This window comes from Coloeus monedula (genome assembly GCF_965178545.1).
Source record: "Coloeus monedula genome assembly, chromosome: 2".
In the NCBI taxonomy this organism is placed as follows: domain Eukaryota; kingdom Metazoa; phylum Chordata; class Aves; order Passeriformes; family Corvidae; genus Coloeus; species Coloeus monedula.
Window position 1 is genome coordinate 10,496,695 of NC_138782.1, and position 24,210 is coordinate 10,520,904.

The following is a 24,210-nucleotide window of genomic DNA, read 5'->3' on the forward strand; positions in this document are numbered from 1 at the left end:
CAAGGATAAGGATTTTATTTTCTTTTTAAAGAAAAGGATGGAGGGAGTGGAATACTGGCTAAAGAATGGAGTATGACAGCAATCAGTAGAGAATGTGTTATTTTGTCACATCAGATTTCCTCAGCAAAAGCGGCTCATGATGGTTTTGTGATGGAAGTTAAGTTAGAGAAAAACTGACAGAACTGTGATTTCCCAAAGGAAACAAAGCAAACATAATCTACTTTGAAAAAAATCTGATTTTATTTTTGTATTGAAAAGACCTGTCAATTTAAATAGATGTTTATTTCCATTCATGGTCTCAACCAGTGTTGTGTGTTAACATTATTCAGAACTGTATAAAAAGCCATCTGTGTTACATTGGTTAACATCCTAGAACACTGGGGGAGGGGAGGGTTTGAAGCAGCTTAACATTAAAAATAGGATGTTCCCAAAAAACTTACAACTGATGCGGCATCTTCTATTCTAATTTTATAGGAGCTGAAGCATTTTGCAAATACAATTCAAGTTATTTGGTCTTCAAAAAGACTTTAAAACCAGATTGCTTTCATAGCAGTATTGAAGCTGTCAGCTGAGAGAACACACACACAACACTCTTGTGTGTGCAAACACATACATGGAGAACCACACTGAGCACAACTGGAACACCCCATTCAGTATCTGGATTACGAATGTGTTCCTCTGAATCCATGGTCACAGTTAATATAAAATGCTAGTTGCTTTTTTTAATATATACATGGTTTCCATGGAAACCCAAGATTCTGCACAATCAACTGACATTTATTACTCATGGTGCTGTGAAGTTCTCTAGTGAAGGGGCCAAATTCCAAAACCTTTACTCAAACATGCACATACCTCACTGAAGCCAGTGGACAGGGGAGAAGATGGTTTAGAAAAGGGGTTGCAGGATCAAGGTCTAGATTTGAAAAATCACATGACAGATTGTCATTTAAAAAAGTTTTTAAGTCATTCTTTGGTTTATTTCCATGATTCCCAACACTGCCTGAAAAGCCCAGAGACAGTCACATGAGAAATCATAGCTCTAAAGCAAGCCCACAGCATTTTTAAGTCTTGTGTATTAAATGTTTAGAAGACTACAGGAATTCGGAGTACCCCTTACATTCATGTCCCCAAAAATCTAGTAACTGCTTAAGTGCATGCACTGAGGCATGACCGGCATGCCTGTAAATTCATATTGTTCAAGTTAAGAGTAAATATAGCTGCAAAAAACCCCACCCACCTATAATTAAATGGTCATTACTAGCAATACTACAGTGACTTGTCTTGTTATTAAAGAAATGCAGACATGGTTTCTGCCCCTTTGGCTCGCTCAGCCAAAGGAAGCTGTCTGCTCAATTTAGAAAGGAAGCACATTTTAAGAATCCAAGGGAGTTTAATATTTCCATGTTCCTGGGGTCAATTATTAATGTAAAGATGTAGACAAATGGCAAGTATATGAAAGCATCTCTCATACATTCCAAGGTTTGGAAGTCAAGAGCAGATCTTGACTTCCTTATGCTTAAATGTTATGGTAGGCTTTGAAAACCAGTCTATTTCTATGGAAAGCAAAGTAGAACTAAGTCTAGCTAGCATTTGTATGCAAGCAGTTTTTGCTATGCTTAATGTAAGGCAGATTTTATTGCAAAGAGTTACCAGTCTGCTAGTAGGAAAAAAATACAGGCAACTATACTCAGAAAAGGTGGCTGATACTTACTAGTGACAACTTCCATTTTTTTAGAACAACTCAGCTTTAATGTACTTTCTGGAAACAGCATTTTCATCACTGGTTTTCACTTCCTTTCCCATCGCATGTTAAGTATCAAAAATCAAGACTGGATAAAATGAATTGTGGCTATTTACCAACCAACATCTTGTATTTCAATATTATTCTTAACTGGAACAAATATAAGTAATTCTTTAAAACCTACTGCCACTGGTTGTTTATAAATATCAGCTTGCTGCAATAAACACTGGTCATTGAAATATTCATTTGCAGTAACTACTTGGCACTAGGTTAATATACCTGTAAAGTTTAATGGAAGTGCTTCTGATGTACATACAAGCACTTAAAACATCAGACTTTTTAAAACTTAGTTCTGGGGGTTTTAATCTCTATAGTTACAGTTTTCACAAGCATTTCTGAAAGTATTAAATCTCTTCAATAAGTTTAGAGGCTCCTGTCTCAGCATATCTAAATTTCTTCAACAATTACAGAATAGCTAATTTAACCTTCTTGCTTCCTATGCCAAGACAACACAATACCAAAATTTAGTTATGAAAAGAGGCATTTTTGGTCAGGCTGACCCCCCAGCTGTCCCTTAACAAAAAAGAAAAACAGCTCAAACCTGTCTCCTCTCTCCAGAAAAAAGACACCTAAGGCCACAAATGTACGTTTGCCAGAACATCAGGTGTTTCTCCATTTGTGGCAACTGTACATTCCCACTTAGAGAAATACAGTCTGAAGGCCCCACCACCACCTTTAAGGATGAACCACCTCAGAAGCCAGTTTAGGCAGCAGTGCATACGAAACCACATTACATCGAAACAGTGTGTTAAAGTCATTCCAGCTACTTCAACTAGTTTTTAACAATGTTTAATCAAAATTCCTAATTGCAGGAAAGAAAAAAGCAAACTTAATGTAGAGAGAGGCATAAAGATGCAAAGATAACCACCACAATGATCCAATAGCAAAAACTCTTGTTTAAAGGTTTTCTTATGCTAAAAAAGGCACACAACCCCTTGTGAACTAGAGACAAAAGCTAGCAGGACTACAGCAATAAACCCAGAAGAAAAAGCCTACCAGAATTACCCAATTGCCTACTGGGAGGGAACAATGAAGTAGACAGGCTGCTCTTGCTCCGTTTTGTTTGCAGGGAAGTGGTCAGATTTAATAGTCAAATTTAGCCACATTAAGAAACATTTAACAAAAGCTACCCCAAGAAACCAGAACAAAACCTGACGTTTGGGTCAAAAGGCCACAGACAGGCCCTTCCATAGCATGTAGCTGAGTGAGTTCAGAGATTGGCAATGAAAGAAAAAAGCTTTAGACATGTGACGGGAACGAGCTTTGGGATTTATCGAACAGTCACACCAAGCTTCTCCAGCACACGCACTCCCTTTTCCTGGTACTCTTGTCGGGTCATCCAGAAGTTGTCTTTGTCTTTCATGATGTCTGCTAGAACGGCGCCCCCCAGAAACACCATGTGCTTCCGACGAGGGGGATCTTCGATTCGGATCTTAAATTTCTGAGAAAAAGAACAGAAACTGTTACTAGGATTCTTGAAACAAAGCCTTGCAAAATAAAATTGGGCTTTCCACCAGAACAATGAAGTGGAAACTGTCTTGTGAGAAAAATGCAACTAAAACACTGAAATGTTAGCATAGGGCACTCTGTGCGAGCTTCCAGCTTGCGCAACCAAAGTAAAATAACGACTTTGCACTGGAAATTAGACACAACTACTGACACTTGCCCAAAAATTGTACTTTCAGTATATTGACAAAAAGCCCAGGCATCAGAATACTGACAAAAAATTAAAGACCCAATTTTTGCATTTCAGGAACACTGTAAAGAGTGAAATAATTCCTAATCTTTGATGGCTAAAATTATCAGAAGTTGCCAGATCATCAAATCATGAATATTTTAGAATTATACCAATCTACACAATCTAAACCAGCTTAACTAATTAATATTCCCTTAAGTTCTTCAGTGCTAAAGCTCTAATTTCAAGAGCAAAAATGAGTACAAAGCTATGACTGAAATACTGTCTCAGATGTAAAACATTCTGTACAACTGACTCATTCCACAGAAGATCTTCAGAGAACACTGTATTAAGAATGAGGGAAGTTCAATTCAGTTCACCATTAGAAACTCCACTCAAAGGAATTTTCAGTACAACACGCTGTTACCTCTGTAAAGTGTGCAGCTGTTGCCTGCTTATCACAGTAACCAATGGAAAAGGGAAACTTACTCCACCTGAAAGCGTGTTAGAACTCTAGCCTCTCACTTTTGAAAAAAAAATTTTTTTTTTTCTCTATGACAACTTTAAGGCACAGAAATTCCTTAGCTCTGTTTAACCAACACTACAATTTGTGTCCTGGCATTTATCAGCCTGTTTTACATTCGAACGAACCCAAGACTTCAGGAATTATTTGCTACTAGCAGGGTCTAGAAGGTAACTTCATTGCAAGTATGTACAAAGCAAACGCAGGGTGTGAGGAAGGAGAGGCAGCGATTTTGCAAGTTGCAGAGGGCCACCCGCAGCCTCTGTCATTTCTGACCACTTGGTTCCCTCTAGTGGGGATTCAGGGGAAGCCTCTGCACCCTCCGGATGCAGCAGCCACCCGATACCCACCGAGAGTTTTTCCACATCTCCTTTCAGAACTCGTTCCAGGTAGAGCTGTTTCAGTTCCCGCTCCAGTCGTGAAGGCAGCCCGGGATACATGGTAGACCCTCCAGACAGCACAATGTGCTTGTAGAATTCAGACCTGACCCAAAAAAAAAAAGTCTTTGTAGTGTTGTAATAGTGTACTCAGTACTACTGTAGGTACCTTACAGACAGGGGAGTAAATACAAATCTAAAAAACAGTCACTACACAAAGACAGACTGCACAAGCTCAGGAGACTTGCTCGTGCTTTCCCAGAAAGCAGAAATAAAAAAATATTGTGCTTTCAAGATTTTATCTTTGCTCGTTCTTACCCAAATAGTTTCCAGACAACCTGTTAAGCTTCAAAAGCTCAGCCTGAGCCCCACTCCCAGCATACACCCTCCCTAAGGAGCACACATTAGAGTGTCTAAAGCAAAAGGTGTTACTTTGAAGACATTAGTTCTTGCATCAGCCCTGCACCCAGACCGAGAATTTTAAACGTTCTGCTCTTACCTGGTATCAATGTCAGCAGCCTGGATGGTGTTGAACAGCAATTCAGCCACACCAACCCCTTCGACATTGATTAAGTGAGGCTGGAAGAGAGCCTCTGGTGCCTCAAACCGTTCTCCACCAACTTTGATAATCCTGCCATCTGGGAGCTAGGGAAGAAACAACACCATTGTAAAGACTACTTTTAGCCACTTGAATACTAAAAAAAACCAAGAGGAAATGACCTACATTGCTCCCAAATGTTTTAACACAGGAAATTGTTGATAATTCTCAGCACTGCAAGAAGTCATTCAGTAGTACTGAAAGAATATACAAATTCTTTAATCACTCTGCAATTCACTTTGAGACATCAGGAACCAGATACATCGATATTGACCTACCGAATATTTCCTTGCAACACCAACTCCTAATATCAATTTAAAAAATTATCTTACAGCAAGAATAATGCTTTTCTGCAAATTTTTCCAACTGTGATCACAAAGCATCCACTAGGAGCAAGTCTACCTTTCCTGACACCAGATATCATTCTCATGTCTCACTGCTGGATGGATGAAGATGAAACAATTTCATATGCTAGAATAAGTCCATTTTCTCTACAAATTCCTGAACATTCAAATTTCAAAGATCTACAATGACAAAAATGAGTACAAAGTCTTACAGAAAATCTGAAAAAAGCCTGTAGAAGATTTCCGCAGAACCAATTAATCTGATTCTACAGGCTGAGAAGTGAGCTATTGCCAAGAAAAATTGTAAAGGAATCAAAGCTAAATGCTACCTGAATTTTAACCTAGAAGTCTAGGACAAGAAAAGCTGTCCTGAGACACTTACCGTGTAGGATTCAACTAGAACTGTGGTCTCTAGTGCCAGCTTCTGCTCCTGTTCAATGTTGTATCCCACGTAACACAGCTTCTCCTTGATCATGCGAACTGTCTCGAAATCAGCAGAATGGTTGAAAGCGTAACCTCGCAGCAAGAGGAGCTGGAGGGAGCACAGCAGGTTAGCAGGAAATGAGAAGAACAGTCCAGATCTCTCAGTAGAGGGGTATTTAAACACGTATCTCTGTTCATCTCCCTTTTTTAGCTGCAAATGTGGGTATTAAAACAAATCCATCCCAGCGTATCCATTATCCCCAGAAAGGCAGCAGCATTACTCCAAATGGGAGATTCTCTTCATCATTACAACTTTCAGCATAACCAGCACAAAGACAAATGAAAAAAACCTAAAATAATTCTTATCTTTAGAACTTCACTTCAGAACATTCCCGCGTTCCAGTTTAACCATAAAGTTTGTCAGTCCAGGATGTTGCTTATATTTAAAACACCCAAACAAATGAATTGTCTATCAAACATGCTCTCTTATTTAATAATCGGGGAAGAATCACTACACCATTTTCCACACTAAGAAAGCCTTTCTGAAAATAGATGAGTAGAACTGAAAGAACACAATTTAGCTTTCACTTTAGGTATCGAGAAAGCCAACTTTCAAGTTTTTCCTTCCCAAATATGGAATAAATTCCCTTCCTACAAGACTGCCACTAAGAAAATGTGATGTCTGTGAATAACATCAATATCTTCACATGTGATTTAGATGAGGAAACACAGTAAGAATAGACTGAAGCAATACAGAGAATACAGGAGTTCTTTATGTAATTAACATATGAATAATAAAGGGAAAACACAGAGTGGTTTCTTGCTGTCAAGGGATTTTGACTTGAACCAACATACCATAGATACCAGCCACAACCTTAAACCCTCTTCCCAGCTTACCTTAATGAGGTACCTAGTGATATCCCTGCCAGCGATATCTAACCGTCTCGTGAGGTGAGGGAGAGAGAAACCTTCATAAACTGGGCAAATGTGAGTCACACCATCTCCAGAGTCCACAACAACACCAGTCAACAAACCTAAAAGAATGGGGGGGCAGTACAACTTTTATTAGCACTTTCATAAATAGAGCAGAACAGTAGTGAGTTTAAGATAGGATTTTTCACTGTAACCTGACACAACCCCTCTTCCCTCAGTCATCAGTGGATTTTAAACTTTAGGATGTCATAGTAACAAATGTTTTCATATATTTTTTTTAGAAGCATTACTTTTACTTTTACCTAGATGTTTAGAACTCTACCGCTCACAATTATATCTGGTGTTTTGACATTTTAAATTCCACTCTAATTAAAGGGAATATCTATGCTCATTAAATGCTTATTGGGGCACAAATTCCTCCACAGATTCAGTTGTGCAGCCTTATATTAATTTCTGAAATATGAAGAAACCTAGAGATGTTCAAGCCACAAGTTTACCTTGTTAAATTCTTAGGACTTGTTGATTTTTACTGATATTCAGAAAACCAAATACTTTTTTAAGGTAGAGAATATTTGGACTATACAGCACACACCCAGTATTTCCTCACAGAGGTGGCATTAGGCTGAATGAGATCCACCTTCACAGAATAAAAAAAAATCAACTCTCACGAAAAAAGTTTACCACAAACTATTAAATCCTAAGGTATACAAAACAGGTATCATGAATGTGTAGAAACCGAAGTTTCTATAGTTAAGAGGCAAAAATCAATGGTGAAAGTTGATCAGAAAACAGTTTTATAGTTTCTCACAAGCCACCTAAAGCAAGAAAACATATTTTAAGGAGATACCTTAAAAGTGCAGTACACTGAAATGAGGCACATCTCTATATAACTTTAGCCACTACTTCAATCTTTGAAATAACATAAATACGTAGGATGTTTTAAAGGAGGTTTTTTTATTTTCAAAATCAAATGTTTGATTTATGTGCCCCTGGATTTTTACATCTTAGAAGGTCTTCAGCTTTGTTTTAGATGATGGTTTGTAGAAACACTGCAGGCTGCTCTAAGTTGTCTCACATTCTGTTATTCACAAAGTAATTGAGTACTACACAGTAAGGTACATGTACAATTACAGCAGAATTTAAGATTGTAAATGTCAGTTAATTAAATATTTATAAGGAATCAAACCAAAGAAAACCAAGGGGAAAAATGTAATAGCACACATTGCAGCAAATAAAATTAATATTCAGGTCTGAAAAAGTGGTTTTGGTTCAAGTGGTTATAATGACTTGCATGGCAGAACCACCCTTCCAGAACCCCACTGCTTTTGGTCTTGGACATAGGCACTACAGTGACGTGTTAATGGACTCAGATATTTATGTCCTGTCATGTGACAGGTAAATACACCAAATCACTGACAAACAGATGCCAGGAGTCATGGTATTAGAACTGATGTGCTTGAGTAACTTCCTAAAATCCTAGATGGACTGAAGTTGATGGTAGAATTTCCACTGAATTCAGACAATCCATAATTGTCTGCTCAGGCTGAGGACCATTTCAATCTAGTTTATCTACAGCAGAAGACTCAACATTTAATTATTTTTTCCCCTGAAAACAGTACAGAAGTCACATGATCATCTTGAAATTACTCTCTTACTCATGGTAAAAAGTTCTTCGTTTTCCAGAAAATCCAAAGCAAGCCATTAAGACTTGATGCCAAAGGCAAAATGATTGCACCCTGGAACAGTAACAGTTTTGAGGAACCAGGTTTTTGCATTTATCCATGCAAAATCCAAGTAACACCGACAGTGGTACCTAAAAATAGTTCCTCAAAACAAAAAGCAAGCGTGCCAGTCAGAAACAAATTTCCTTAGAAAACAGCATAGAATTAAGCCCAAGACTCCAAGACCCAGTGATGCCATATTAGTTCTTCGGCTCAGCAACACATTTGTAAACTAAAGAAATTTTAGGTTAATTTTGCCTACCTTGAGCATACAGAGTAAGAACAGCCTGGATGGCTACATACACCCCAGAAAACTGGTACGTCTCAAACATAACCTGTAAGATGAAGGCAAAAATCAGCTTCCAAAATAGACCAAATACCTCAAAGAAATTTCATCGGTGTTTGAAAACTGTATTTCTAGAATTTCGTATTTTTACTAATCAAAAACGCTTCCCAAGAAATTTCATCACACAGATTCTACACAAACATTAGAGCCCTATGTGCTTTAGGACACTATGGAGTACATTCAGTTCTGTACCTTGCCTGTTCACACCAGACAAGCCAGATGAAATATTCCACATCCATTTAGCAACAAAAGAAACCCACACACCAATTTCTGCAGCTTTACACAAATTTTCACTTTTCCAAAGTGCCTAATGAGTGGGAGGCAGTACTTGTAGACCAGCTGAACAATTCATTACTGAAGTGTGACTCGGGAATAAAATGTTTGTTTAAGGTGTATGCTTTAAAACAAAGTTCAGGCATTTTTCATTCTTCATATTAAGCCATACGGACTTTGTACTACTGCAGACTATGTCAAATAAAGACTAGACTCCTGCATATCTTAGTCTAGAATAAGCCCAGGATTACAGGTGGTTCTCTGGATCTGAACCACCTTCTTCCCTTCTTTAAAGGGCAATCAATGACAAACTTTTAAAATTAGTGCAAAATCCACTACAGAGAGAAAACTGCAGGTTTGCAGAATTCACACTGAAACAGGAAAAGTAACTGCTTGTCTTGTACACTAGGTTTCCCTAATCACTGAACTAGTTTCAGTTAAGAAACAGGCCAAGATTAAAGGATTTATAGTTTATAAGATCTTGTCTTCTTTCTAAACACACAAGAAAAGGCCAAGTAGATAAATCATGCTGTACAGCAGTTTTCTCCTCTAAAAGCTTTACCAGGAAAAATGGATGAATTCTGATTATTCCAACACATACAGAGGTTTTGCTTTTGCTACTCTGCAGCCTTGTGAACCCTTCTGCAACTTCTAGGATTAGAAACTGATTGAATCCTAAGTACTCCCACAGCCCAAGTAAAAGATATCTAAATATTTTTGAAGCAAAAAGCTGATGCCTGACAATTTTAGAATTCTGAACTATTTAAAGAACCTCCTCCGTTAGAACAGTGTGAAAAGGAACAGAAAGGGAACAGCTGAAAGGGCAGCAACTCAAAATAGAACCACTTTCAGCAGTCGTTGTCTAAACCCAAGACTATTCCAATGGATATTTTCAAGCAACCTGAGTGCTTATTAAATGAAAAAATAATATAAGAAAAATCTAGATTATCACCTTCATACAACAAAATCAATATTCAAATGGCATTAGTTACTGCCTTCACATGTACCAAACCCTAAAAGCCTCTACAAAACCTTTTATAACCTTTGGGGGTGTTGTCATTCATTCTTCCAAGATATACTTGACATGGAAATCGCCTTGACACTGGACACGTATGTGAACGAATCTTAAGATGTAAATACTGAGCAAGATGTTTCCCTGAAAAGATTCTTTTTCACATGACAGCAGATATTTGATTACCTACCGAGTGATGTTCTAACTGGGTATAGAAAGGAAGAATAATTAAAAACTGAGGAAAAATATAAGGAATCATAGGTTGGATTAGATGAAGTGACTGTGCTCAAGCGTCTCTACAGTTTCTTGATTTGCCACTACAGTCTGGCTGCTTCTGAGGGTGTTACACAATGGGAGTGCAGCAGATAGAGACAAACAACAAACACGCTGTCAAGCTGAGGAGCAACCAGGGTCTTGTACATGCTATGGAAGGAAAAGCACTTTTCTAATATATATTTTACAAAATAGCTGACATGTGAACACTTGCTGCCTTACTATTGCAGGTGGGTCTGATAAAGCAATGAAGTGAGGAAAGAAAATTACTGGAAACAGAATGAAGGATAGCATATATAATTATCTATCATTTTTATATGGTCCAGATGACTAAGCTTTTCTTCTCAAATGCTCTGCACTGTATCCCAAAATACAGAGACATTATTATATTTACTGCAGGCTTTAGGAATTATCTTCATTCAGTCCTCTGCCTCACACTGGGCTTGCCTCCCTGGAAAGGAGGAGGCTATGTCAAAAATGGAAGGAGTATAAATATGTTGCAGTTAAACTAAATATTGTAAGTTCTCATAACATTGTGCTCCATTAAAAACATTAATAGAAACAATGAGCTTCTGTGTACTCAAATTTAAATTTACAAAAATGGATTCTAGTTCTCACTAATCTGCATCATGATTAAGTATCTATGATCTCTGGGGTGGTGTTAAAGAGGCAAATGGAGCAATGCAAATATTCTACCAGAATTCAGAGGCCACACTAGACTCTTGAATTTCTGGTATAAAATTACTTGGCACCAGATCAACTAAAATCCATCCTTTTGTATTTATCAGGAAAACAGAAACAAGAACACTATTGTTGACAACTGAAAAGCAAAGAAGCCTGGACAGGAAGTGGAGCCATTCCTGCTATGAGGAGGCCACCGAGAATAATCTGCTCTGCCTATCACACCACAGCTGGCTGATACACAGTACATGATATTACTAGTGTTGCACTACCTGATACTCAGGTTATAGATCCCTAATTTCCACAATTGCTTAAAAAATGCAATTTTTTAGATTTTAAATTTTAAAAATTTAGATTGCAGAGTCTGATTTTTTTCACTTAAGTTTTCCCAACTTTGCCAGACTTCATTTGCTCCCTGGTCACTGAAAGAAAGGATTAGTGCAAATGTATTCACTGCCACACTGCAGAAAGCACTACTGCAGCTGTGACATCAAAAGGATTTTAAAGAAAAGGCAAGGATAAATGTAAATTCTTAACAGACTAAGCAATGAATTTGTGGAAATATATATACCAGCTTTGATATTCAAACTTGCATTAATTGAAAATATGTATGATGCTTATGAGAAAAAAAAATGCAACAAACAGAAAACGAAACATTTTGTTCTCATCAAACATTACTGCTCTTCAAAACTGAGTCTTCATCACATAGTACAGGAGCTAAACAATATATATCTGACAACCTACACTGAACACAACATTCAGCTGGAGCTTAGATCATCAGGGCAGCACTCTGAGATTGAGGATGCAAGAACCAGGCTTTCCTTCTTAGAAGGCTTTCATTGATGATCCCTAGCACTAATTAAAGATTAGTGCACTGGTTGTCATCACACTTTCCTCTCAACTACCTCCAACAACACTGCTCTGTCTGCTAAGCATCATCTAACTCCAATCTCCTCTGCATTACTGGCTTATACAAGTCCAAGTCGTTTAAAGTAATTAACATTCATCCAACAGCTAGTAATCAACGTATCCTGGGTATGTGAAGACAGACATGTATTTCCAATTCTGTGTTTTAATGCTGCTGCTAATGCTTGAGACAAGATGCCTGCTTACAGCTTGTGAATGAGATCAGCTGGTTTGAATTCAAGCACAGTAGCATTCATGCCTATGGCTGAGAATGAGTTTTGGTTAGAGAACAGAACTGCTTTGCTTCAGACAGTCACTGCGTGTTGCTGGAACAAGGAATCTCTTAGCAATGCTCCAATGACTGTATATCAGCTTCTACTAGACAGACATACCTCCACAATCTTCTCCCTATTTTTAGTCGGATTCATGGGAGGCTCTGTGAGTAGTATTTTACAATTTTTTGTGTCAATATTTAGTTTTTCTGGTCCAAACGTGTAATCCCAAAGGTGCTTCATATCATCCCAGTTTCGAACTATGCCATTCTCCATCGGATAATTCACTTCCAGCATTGATCGTAATTCACTGGCTTCATCACCAACCATGAGATCCTGTAAAATTTTAATACAAAAACATGTCAGTGTTTACAAAGTTTGCTAAACACCAAACTCCTCAAAAATGACAGTGAACTGCTTCAGCCTGTGTCCAGATGTGTTCTTAAACAATGCCCACATTTTTGAACCATTTGCAGGTACTTAGGAGAGAAGTAAAGGATATTTCATGTAATATTTAAATTTGGCTGTTACCCATCCTAAATCTTTTCCAAAATAAGTATTATTGATTTGATTTTTTCAATTAACCTTAAAGAAACCAATAACCCCTGTTAGAGCTAGAGACTACAAAGACCTTTGTAAGTACGGATGTTTCTCCAGTGGCACCTCCCAAATTATTTTATCAAATACTAATTTCTAAGAGCCAAGATGCAAAACAGCACATAAGGGTAGTAGGTGGGATTGGCAGAATATTTTTCCATGCATGTTGCAAATTTCTGTGCACAATACCAAAAAAGGAATAATGAGTGGTGAATAAGCGTACCGAACAGGAGCAAAAGCAAATAAGAGATTATAAGTTCCACACCAGACATTAAAAGAAACAATGGTTTACATATTGCCTGTGTCAATAGGGTGTGAAGAGACATATCTAAATATACAATATAACCTCGTCTGTTCCTTGCCAAAAGTCCCATGCCAGAAACCCCAGTAATGTGTTCTTGCACAAACACAACCAACTAATGCAATTTGTATAGTCATTTCACACTGATTAAGCAATCTGTTTATTAACGTTAGTTATGCAAACATTGCACATTCAAATTAGTAGCATTGCATCTTCTCCTTTCCCACGTATTTCCCACAGGAAGTATGCACAGTAACATCTTATCTTTGCTCCTCATTATATCCCATACTTTTCTAAAGAACCCCAAACTGACTCACTTGTACTTAGGCTGTAAGAACATATTTCTAGGTATCATTAGCTCTGTGCCCACAATAATATTAATTGGGGGGAAAAAAAAAAAAAAAAAAAAAAGCCAGCTGCTTCATCCAAACCTATGCCACGACAGCTCGCAGTTACTGTGGCACAGCAAACTTGGAAGTGAGGGTTACTCAACCTACTATTCAGTGCCAGAGAAAAAAAGATGCACAAGAAAAAATCCAGCATCCGGTTTTATAATGCATGTTTTAGAAGTAACCTAAGCAGTTATTGTTAACTATATAAAAAGGAAGTGAATTGGAAATAGTTTAAGTGAAACCACTCCTCTTTCACCTTCTCTCCCTGACAAGGTGTTTTACTTGTTTTCCTTGCACAGCAGATCTTCACTTGCACTTTTCTTGCACTTCAGCTCTTGACTGTACAGAAGACAAAAGTCAAGACTCCAACACTTTCAATCAAAAGCACTCTAGTGAAACCATACTCTGAGAACTCCACCATGCAGCCACATTACTCATGAGAATTTAAGACGACACAAACTCCACCAGTTAGAAGAATTGGAAGATCAGAAGCCTTTTTTGTGCACTGCTCTGTGAGGCTCTAAGCTGCCCAACAGGACATAGCCCAGGAAAAACCGCTATTCAAAGGTGCAAAGTGAAAGTTGTACAGAACTTTCACATCCTTTTAAAACAAAGCTAAAGGGAAGAACAATTGTTCTCTCTTGAGAACATCAGCACTAGCACACTAACAAACACGTACACTTGGCAGTTGAAGAAGGACAACACAACCAAATTTGCAGAGACGAATCAGTATTGTGGCATCCAATGTTTCCACCACTTCAGTACTCAGTAATATCTGTCTACTGAAAATCTGAATGTTTCTTCAAACTCTTGGTTTGTAATGTTAAGTAATTTCTACTGTTAAAGATGCTGAGTTCACACTGATCTTTCAATGTTATTCTTGCATCTTGCAAAACTACAGGTTATGTAGCATTTAAAAGCAATACATAAAATATTCCCATTAATTAGTTGCCAGTAAACCAAAGCAATGAACAATGTCCAAAATAAGTATGTATTCAAATGTAAAATGTAAGACAAGACAAAACAATGAATAGCATTTAAAAAATAACATAACAGCTACTAGGTCTCATCAAGCAAAAATGGTGAACAAAAAGCACAGGGGCACCTCACTTACCATCATTTTGTTATTCTACTTCAACAGGTCAAGAAAGGTGAAGAAAAGGTAGAAGCAAGAAAGTCAGAAAACGCCTAAATGAAATTCTCAAATTATTTTAAGTACACAGTAGAATTAGGCTGAAAAGAGATGCATGTACAGCAGGAAATGATCTGAGTTAGTTTAGTTAGGGCCAAACTAACATTATCAGGACACCAGATTAAATTGTCTCTTTAAAGGAAGCTATTGCTACATGTAAGTGGCAAGTCATGTTTAGGCTTCTTAGGCTGCAAACAAGATTGGTGTATCTGCCTATCTGTCATAAATAGGATTCTGTGCATAAATATTCTATAACAGTGGAGTTTTGCCCTGGGCAAGGTGTATATCTGAACTAGACAAGACTCTGCACAAGACAATTGATCATAACTAGCTCTGACAATTGCTAAATCTAAATTTTTTTTTAAAAATCACTTAATATATCCAAGAACTGAAAACTACTCCTTAGTACTGACTTACTAATACCCCCAAACCTGCTGCAAAGACTTGTAGGTCAGTAAAAACCAAGAGCAGCATCTATGCTTCTGGTTTTACTTGCAATTTTAAGCAAAATAATCCCAGTAATAACTGAACTCCTGAGTAAGAGAAAAAACTATATCCCTGCTGCTAGCTGAAATGAGAATCCATAAGGAAAATATGGCCAAAGCAACTTGAAAGTGGTAACTCAATGGATGATAACCACTGTTTTGATCAGCTTCCAGGCTCCTTTCACAGAGTTTCTGAATTTCACAGGAGTGCAGCTTTCCTGAATAGTTTTGAAAAGTTAAACTGATAATCTTCTTGCCAGCTTCCTTTATTCGGTTTTAAACTTATCCTGTAAGAACTCACAGTGTATGCCCAGAATTAAATTTTGGCATAAAACTCATCCACTAAAATACATTTTTTTAGGAAATCTGCAAGATTCTCACAAAGAAAAACAGCACTCATGCTTAACAAGTCTTTCTACTGTATTATCCTACTGGGATATCCAAAGTATCTGTGGCAGGGATTTCTTCTCTTGATACACTGCTTCCTTAAGAAAGGGTGACAAGCTGTTATAGGCAGATGATATAAAACTTCTAGAAAGACTCTAGACACAGTTTGTACTCTTTGAAACACACCCACATGACCCATGCTCAAGCAGAAGACCAGCAATGCATGCAAAATGATAGTTTACAGGTTCTTTTGCTGATATCATAGCAATAACCCACTTCTACCTCCTATCTTTTCAACCTAACACTGTTATTTGTAACAATATTAAATTAAGGTATCAGATAATCAGAGGATACCAAAACTGGCAGGACAGGCTGTATTGAATCAGCTGGAAATAAAACATTACTTCAACAATGAGATTTCATGCAAGAAAGTTTGGGGGGGGGGAGTTCAGACTCATAAATCACTGCATAATTTCATAAAACTTTACCAGGACCTCCTTTAAGGAGGCTTCTCACATTAAGTTCAAAGAAATACCTCTCCCCAAGTCTTACTAGAGAAAGGATCATGTTTTCCTTCTCCTTACAAAAAAATCCTCTCTACTGTGAAAGGGAAAGATTTCTATCCTCTCAACCAAATTGTCCTAGCTGACACAAAGTAAAGCATTACTGAGATAGCAACAAGACAAACCCACAACCATATCTTGGGAAGCTCTAGTGTCTTTCAGCCTTTTGACTTCTTTGTATGGCCTGCTGACGCTACAACCATTTTACAGGCAGAAGCAGAAACCCAACAACTCAAGTTCTCCTTGTCAGCTACAGGGTTCTGAAAATAAGGAACAAGACTGGACTGATTTTTTTCTCCTCTTCCTAAACTGCTGCTCCGAAGCAAATAAGGAAAGTAAAATTGAATGCCTGTATATGTGTGGTCCTACTTAACCTTCACTGGCTAAGTGGGCACTTCTACAGTTCTGCATTGCCACCTGCTTCTCCCTCGCTCTCCAACTGGAGTTTGCACGACGGTCTAGTGAGGCAGTCAGAACTTCACCTGACCAAGAAATCCCTCTTTTTCAGCTGAATCAGCTCACTGAAGCGGCTCACAACATGCCTGCACAAGCAGCATGACCAGCACAAGGTGAGAATTGTGTGGTTAGAAGCAAGAAGGGAGGATGTGACCACAGCAGGGCCAAGACATTTACCAAAGCCTGTATTGAAGAAGCAACTAATAACATTTGAAGTATTACTCTAATTACAAAATAAGTGAAAAATTATAGCTCCCTGGACTTCAGAAAATGAATTCTCCAACAGTAGTTCTCCCCCCATGTCTTGGAATAATGTCCCAAGACAAAGCAGCCTGAACAGAGCCTCTCCATCTCTAACTGGTGTGGAGCACCTACATCCATCAACAGCAAAAGGAAAACAAAAACCATAGAAACAATGAAACGCAAACACAACCAAGGTTAAACATCTCATACAAGATCACAGATGATCAACTCTGAGTAGAAAGCAAACCATACAGAAAAACCTGGAAACTCCAGCAGTTCTTCAGCATTGTCTCAAAATCCCACAGTACGGCTCGGTGACAGTCAGTCACTTCTGTCTGAGTGCTGCTTTCTAATCTTGGCATCATTTGCATATTGGCATTTGAAGCCCCTTTTTGCCCAGAACCACTCGAGCCCTACCTGCTGCCTCCTCAGGTGTACTATCTGAAGGCCTCCAGTGCTTTAGATTACCCTCTTCTTAACTTTGTAGTTTGTGACAGGCTAAAATCCAATACAGAAACAAATCAAGAAATACTGAAACAGCATAAAAGGGAGTTAAGGAAAAAAACACTTCCAAACATTACACAACTCAAAAGCTGCCCTAAATATTTTTATATGTCAGAAAGAAATAACAATCAAAACATTTACCTTGATTTCAATGTTTCCTACTTTAGCAGTTGATCTTATAATGGGTCTTCCAACCAAAGCTGGAAAAATGTGCTCTGGAAAATTTGAGCCTGCATAGCCACATTTCACAAACTGAAAAAGAAGAAATAATTTTATTAGAATATGCATTATTTTTTTTTTACCAATACAAACCTGGTTTGGGGTAAAAAATTAGAAGTCGAAATTTAAGCGCCATGTGCCCCACTGGAAACCAATTTGATTTATACTTTCAAATCAATTTTACACATTTTAGACGATGCATAGGTCTTTAAAACTGAAAAAATTATTTTCCAGAATGTTTTCTGAATCAAGACTGTCATATTTTTGAGAAACAGTATTAAAATTAATAAGTACATTGCAAGGTGTAAAAGAGTCCGGTGTCTGAATTTGGATTTCCTGCCACTCTGTTAAAAAGTGCTCTAGCAACCTGAAATCTGTAATTTTGTAATGGATCACTTTACAATGAGTACCAATGAAACCTAGTTAAATCACGTCTCCAATTAGAGCACACAGCAGCGTAATAAACTATGCACCAGAAAAAAAAAAACCAAAACCTTGCAAATTCAAGTTTTATGCCCTTATAAAAAGTGCTCAAATGTGAACTAGCAATTCAGATGGATTTCTCAAAGTGTCATAATTTTTAGGGTTTCCTTTAAGGATAAAGTTTGCAGCAAGCACTTCTAAAACCAACAGCACAACTAAAACCTCAGATGATGGCAGTTCACACCAAACAGGATGCTCTGAAAGACTGTTTGTTACCCCAATATATACAAAAGGAAGCTTTATACCACTGGGTTCCAAGATAGTATATACACTAAGAAAACAATGACAATTTACTGAACAATAAAAAAATAGTTACTAGAGGAAGTTCAGGTGTAAAATATAAACTTTAAATGTGCCAGCAAGAAGTTACAAGTTTAGTACATGGGAATCAGCAAATTCTGCTCTTCAGCTATACTACTTTGATAGGATATTTCCATGTATCATACTCTGAGGTTCTGCCTGCAGCTCATACAGAGCAGACTCCTCTTTTATTCTGATGCACAGTTCACCTACTGGACTATATCAACATGCCAGAACAAAAACATTTTCATCTGCAAAATTACCCAACCACTGAGGTGCAGCAGCGGTAACCCAGCACCATGGGACCCCTCAGGTTGGAGGGAACCTCAGGAGCTGTCTCATCCAACCCTGGGCTCAAACCAGTCACCGCTGAATTCTGAGCAGGTTGCTCAGGGCTGGGACCAGCTGGGTGCTGGGAGCCTCCAAGAACAGGCAATTCACAGTCTCCTCGGCACCCTGTCCCAAAACGTTATTATCCACTGCAGGTTGTATTAAAAGCCATCTGCTAGAATTTTCCAAACGTTCACTGAGCTTTCTGAAGCAAGGTCTGAAGACTGCCACTGGAACAATTATCCAAGCAAAGAGTACAGTTAATTGCAGCTGACACGAATTCTGTCATTACACTAACGGTAACATGAAAAGTCACTTGTGCTGTTGCTCGTAATTATTCACCTTACTGCAGTAAAAAAGGGCACCTGTTGTGGAAAGAAATTTAGACAGCCAATTACAGAAAGAGCCAAGAGATATTTTAATTATAGCTGGGGTAATAGAGGGGAGAAAGGATTTTTATTTTGCTCTTTTGCGACCCTAGTTTCTTTCACTCCTTCAGTGTTTGCTCTCCAAAGGCAGAACTGTTTGGAACACCTGAAGAACGACATTGTGTACACAACTCATTTCACTCATTCTACTTCAAACCCAGAGTACTCTAAAAAAGGCAAGTATTTACCAATTCTTTCGGTTACACTAAGGCCAGGCGTACCTAGGAGTTATACAGATCTTATCTGTGTATTCAAGAATTCAGGGCTGCTATGAGAAAGCAAAGAGCAGCCACAAGCACTTCTGGATCACATACCTGAACACACCAGAAGGCTTTAACAGAAGTTTTAAATTTGAGGAAACGTATGTGATATTTTGAAGAGCTGAGCTCAGTCCAAACAACAGTGTCCATATTAAAAATAAATAAATAAATAAAAGCTCCCTTTCAGGCTTAGCGAATTACTGCATTAAAGGCAATCACACAGTTTTTGTTGCTGCTACAGTGTGCACGTATGCTTGTTATAAAATTCATTGTGCAGGACCTGGTCAAGAAGGTTTCCTAAGAAGGAAGTTCTATGAAACAGCCCATACAATCCCATCCTCCAGCTTAGGGTTTCCTAAATTGTTCTAAGCACGACCATAAGCACCTCCATGCATCTTTACAACCGTGTATTTGTGTACAGCTTTTTCCTCCTTTTCTGTTCCCCAGCATGAAGCAACTTCCCTAACAGTCACCACCAGCCATGCTGGCCAACAGAAGTAACAGGATAAGTAATATTTAAATAAATCCTTAGAACTTACACTCCTGAAACGCTCCCCTCAAGAAGCTCCACTACTCAAACTTTTAAACCCTGCTAAACCCCCAGTATTTATATAGCAACCCTGATGTATGCAACCAAAACAACTACTGCACAAAAATCAGTGCCCCTTGGCCAACCTTTAAAACACCTCTCAAAATCACATACAACTATACTGACCTAAAAACTGGTGACCTACAAAACCACAAAAATTCTTACTATTTGATATGAATAGCAACTTCCAGCCTCTTTTTGCATTAAGACCTTGATGCATCTTCCCAGGAAATTAACTATGTTGGCAATTAACAAATCCTAGATTTTAAAAACAGACTGTCATTTCTCCAACCAGCCTAAAACACAATCAAAACCAGATTTAATCAATGCGAACTACAATGAGTGAGATTAAGCTTGGACATTCAGTCTGTTTCCCACTTCTTTCTGGCCAGAACAGAGAGGCTTAAAAATGACATTTTACAAATTTTGATAGACTCAGCCATAGACAGAAAGGACAGAATTTTAATTTGCCTTCAAATTTGAAATTTCCCCCTCCAGTCTACATAAAAATTTGGTGAAGATAAGGACAAGTGAGCCTTGTTTGTCAGCTTCCCTATCAATGGGAGCATCCCCACTGTAGTACTCTCCCTGATACAATCCTGAGTATTCAGCTGGTTCAGTAGGTTTATGATGGCCTAACACTGGCTATTATGGCTGAAGAACCAGACTTGGTAAAACTACCAACAGGTAAATGCACAGATCTGTATAACAATAGATTTTGGACTGGTTTAGATTTTTTGAAGGGGTACAGGAAACATAAGATACCTCTCCCTCCTGTCCCTTATAGGAAATCCTCCAAAATCTTCAAGTAAATGTCATGAAGTGCAGTAATCTGGAACAGCTTCTCTTTCCAAAGCCCACTTTCCAAATGCTCACTGTTCCTGCCACTCTCAATTTGAAACTCTCTAATTTAAGTACACTGCACTTGCTTCTCTTCCACCTCTTGCTGTGCACACCCCTCACAATAATTATTGAACAATTTCAGTATAATGCTCATGTCTCCAACAGTAACATGAGCACTCCATGAATTTACCCATTTCTGCAAGGACTTCATCATCATTTGTTTTTGCACACATTTGCTATACATTCTGCATGTTTTAAGAATAGCTACTTAGCTTGCCTGTGTGCAAGCCTATGTATGTAAGAATTTTTACCATATATAGTTTCTTCTCCATTTCACTGTGGTTTATACTGAGTCTTTCACTTCCTACTGAGTCATCAAACACTAAGAACTTGCATGTATAAGTGTTCTTTCAAACTAAAAGAATGAGGAAGCTTGCAAACAGGTCACGTGACTGGTTTTAAAATGAATACTAATACTCTTATCAGATCTCTGAGCTTGATCCTTTCCACTGATGCAACTCTCAAACAAAAACCCTAAATACAGTTACAGCAATTTTACAGGCCAAGAAGCAACTTTCTGTTTGGCCTCTAACAATAAGAACATCCACCTCTAATGCTTTAGACCTTTGAGGTGCCACTGCCTGCCTCCCACACTACATGTTGCAATAACTTCCTTCTAGTCCCTCACCTCTTCCTCAAAGATAAGCTGCAGCCTGATACATCAGAAGTCCTACTGCAGCCTAACAAGAACAGTAAATTTCAAAGACAAGCCTAATGTTAAAAATTCACCTGATTTTTCCAAAGATATTCTCCATTTTTTATCTAAGATTTCTGACGCCTGGCAGGAGATTTCATTTCAATCATGCTTTTATAAGTATGAGGTATCTTAAATCACTCTGACCTAAAACATCTCTTGTCACATAGGAAAAATATTATTATCAAAATACTGGTTTGATGATATAGAACTACTTGATATCTTCACATGCAGTTGAGACTCAAAAGTTTTACTGAATGGAATTTTCTTCCAGCTTAGTTATCCCAATCCTTGTTCAATTATCCCAATTCAATCTAAATATTTCGAGTTGACTGATTTAACAACTACTTCTGATACTCTGCTCTCCCACCCAAGGAGGTCCGTAGCCAGGGTACTTCCAGACACGTTGTTCTGCCCAAAGGCCAAGCACAGCCCAAAGCCACACCAGCTGAAGTGACACAGGCCCCTCCTCTTGCACCATAAAGGCACTTTCCACTCCTGCGGTTATTTATATCCTGCTGGTACAACTCACAAAGGGAAAAAATGTATTGATCCAAGATGTCTCTGGAATTAACAGCAGGCACAGATGCCTTAGGTTGTAAAGAAATCTGTGTGGCACACCCAGTTTGTGAAATTTGATTGGAACAACTGCTTCTACCCCATGTGTCACACCTGAGACCAGCCAAGGCACAACACTGCTGTCACCACCAATACACTAAACATTTTACTACCCAGTGATTATTGCCATATAAAGGATCGCACCAATGGATGAAGCTCCAAATTATTTTTTTTAAATCTGGGCCTCACAGTAGGAATATTAAAGAAAAAGAAAACAAAAACAAACCCACAGAACCCCAACAAGCAAACAAACAAAAATTTAAAGCAGCTTCCATATGCCTTTGTAAGAAGAAAATGCTAAATGCTATCTTTTCTTCTTTCCTTTTTCTAAATGATAGTGTAAAAAATGCCCAAAGGCTAAGAACCCTAGCCCTATTAAAGATAATTTTTGCTATATGAGGGTAAATGAAGACATCAAAACTGTCAAATCCCTGAACTGTCAAATATGTTCTTCCTCCTGAACCATTCCAACAATTTCAGATGCTAACTGGAAAACCTTCTAATTTAAGATGCTAAATCTCTAGTAACATCATCCTTTGTCTCAACTATTCTTTCCTAGGCTTATCAAAAAAAACCCCTCTTCTTTATTGCAAATGTCCACATAAAAAAACCCCAACAACCTGCTTTTTTTGCCATTCAGAAGATCTTAATGTACCACCAGCTATGTTAACTCTTCACACAATACTGATTTACTAGGGGAAACCCTAGATTGCTAAAAAAAATTACCAAGGGGAAATATCAACCGACAGCATCTGATTTCTTCTTGCTTTAAAATGGTATCTTTTTCACTTCCTGCCAGGGTGCCTCACAGCCTGACAAAAGGATGGATCTCCAGCGGGTGCCTGCACGCTCATGGAGGCAGGAAAAGGTGAAAAGGATGGGAAGAAAACCTTTCGTTTAAAAAATGCCGATTTGGAGGCACGTGGCAGATCAGAGAGGTATTAAGGAAAGGATGATGCTCTGTTTTGAACAGCAGCTGCCAAAAAAAAAAAAAAAATCGAACAAATCCCCCCCCAAAACCCCAACAACAAAACCCCCAAACATTTTTCTAAAGTAATTATCCTGCAGAGAGAGGACATATCCTGATTGCTCGATGTATAATGCGCTCATTCAGAATTTTTGAAAATCGGTATTTTTGTCTAAACGCTCGTTGCTACAGAGAGACTCGCTCAGATCACGTAGAGAAATCACGATACTGACGGTAAAAGCAGAGCGCCGAGGAGATGGGGGCGGGCACGGCAGACGCAGCACCGCAGACCCCCGGCGGCTCCCCCCTGGTTTGGGGACACGGGGACACCCGGCCGAGGGCCGGCAGCCCCCCCCGCCCATTCATTCCGCGGGCCCGCGCCAGCGCCGGGATGGCGGCCGGGCCCGGTGGCGGCAGCAGGGCCGGGCGGGCGCGGCCCGCGGGCGGTGCCGGCAGGAAGCCGGGCCGGCTCCGGGGGGAGTCGCCCGGCTTCCCCTTCCCCTCCGCCCCGGCAGCAGGGCGGGTCCCAGCGCCGCCCGGAGAGACTCACCCCGGTGCCGTTGTCGCACACCACCACCTTCCTGCCCAGCGTGTCCATCGCTGCGACACCGACACGGCTCCGCACCGGGACCGACACCGACGGCCGCACCGACACCGCCCCGACCTCCGCCGGGCCCCCCGAGCGCGCCGCCCGCCGCGCGCGCACGCCGGAAGCCGTCAGCGCGCGCCACCGCCCCGCCCACCGCCGGCCCCGCCCCCGTTGCCATGGCGGCGGCGGCGGCGGCGGCGGAGGCCGGACCCGGGCGGCAAAGCGGCCCCGAAACCGAGTCCCCGAGGCGCCCCAAGCGTCCCCGAGTTACCCCAAGTTACCAGGTCGGCTCTTTATTTTCGTCTCCTACCGATGCCGAGGCGGGGACGGGTCTCCTGAGGGGCTGCTCGCCTTCCCCCCTCAGGCCTTCCCCTCCCCGCGGGGGTCTGTCTGCCCGCTATCCTCGCACTGAGCCAAATCAGGCAGCTCTTAAAAGATTCTGTTTGCCATGAATATTGTGTTATTCCATAGCTAGACATCCTGGAAGAACTTTTACTCCTTCCAGGAGGCCTTGCCCAGGTCTGCTTGGTGAACAGTTTGCATTTGCGGGAT

The 24,210-nt window shown here is 39.5% G+C and overlaps 1 protein-coding gene across 2 annotated transcripts; it reads right to left on the reverse strand.

Moving 5' to 3' along the window:
• Window positions 1-218: 218 nt before the first annotated feature.
• Window positions 219-23,763, reverse strand: ACTR2 (actin related protein 2). 2 transcript variants are annotated; one of them, XM_082301895.1, is made up of 10 exons: window positions 23,620-23,763; window positions 17,420-17,530; window positions 14,563-14,577; window positions 12,279-12,494; window positions 8,658-8,730; window positions 6,639-6,775; window positions 5,701-5,850; window positions 4,876-5,021; window positions 4,350-4,482; window positions 219-3,242 (listed from the first exon to the last, which is right to left on the reverse strand). In XM_082301895.1, exons 1-10 carry the CDS (start codon window positions 23,665-23,667, stop codon window positions 3,072-3,074), a joined length of 1,200 nt encoding a protein of 399 aa, XP_082158021.1. In that variant the 5' UTR covers window positions 23,668-23,763; the 3' UTR covers window positions 219-3,071. The 2 variants fall into 2 exon arrangements, with proteins under 2 accessions (XP_082158021.1, XP_082158022.1); XM_082301896.1 differs by lacking the exon at window positions 14,563-14,577.
• Window positions 23,764-24,210: the final 447 nt, after the last annotated feature.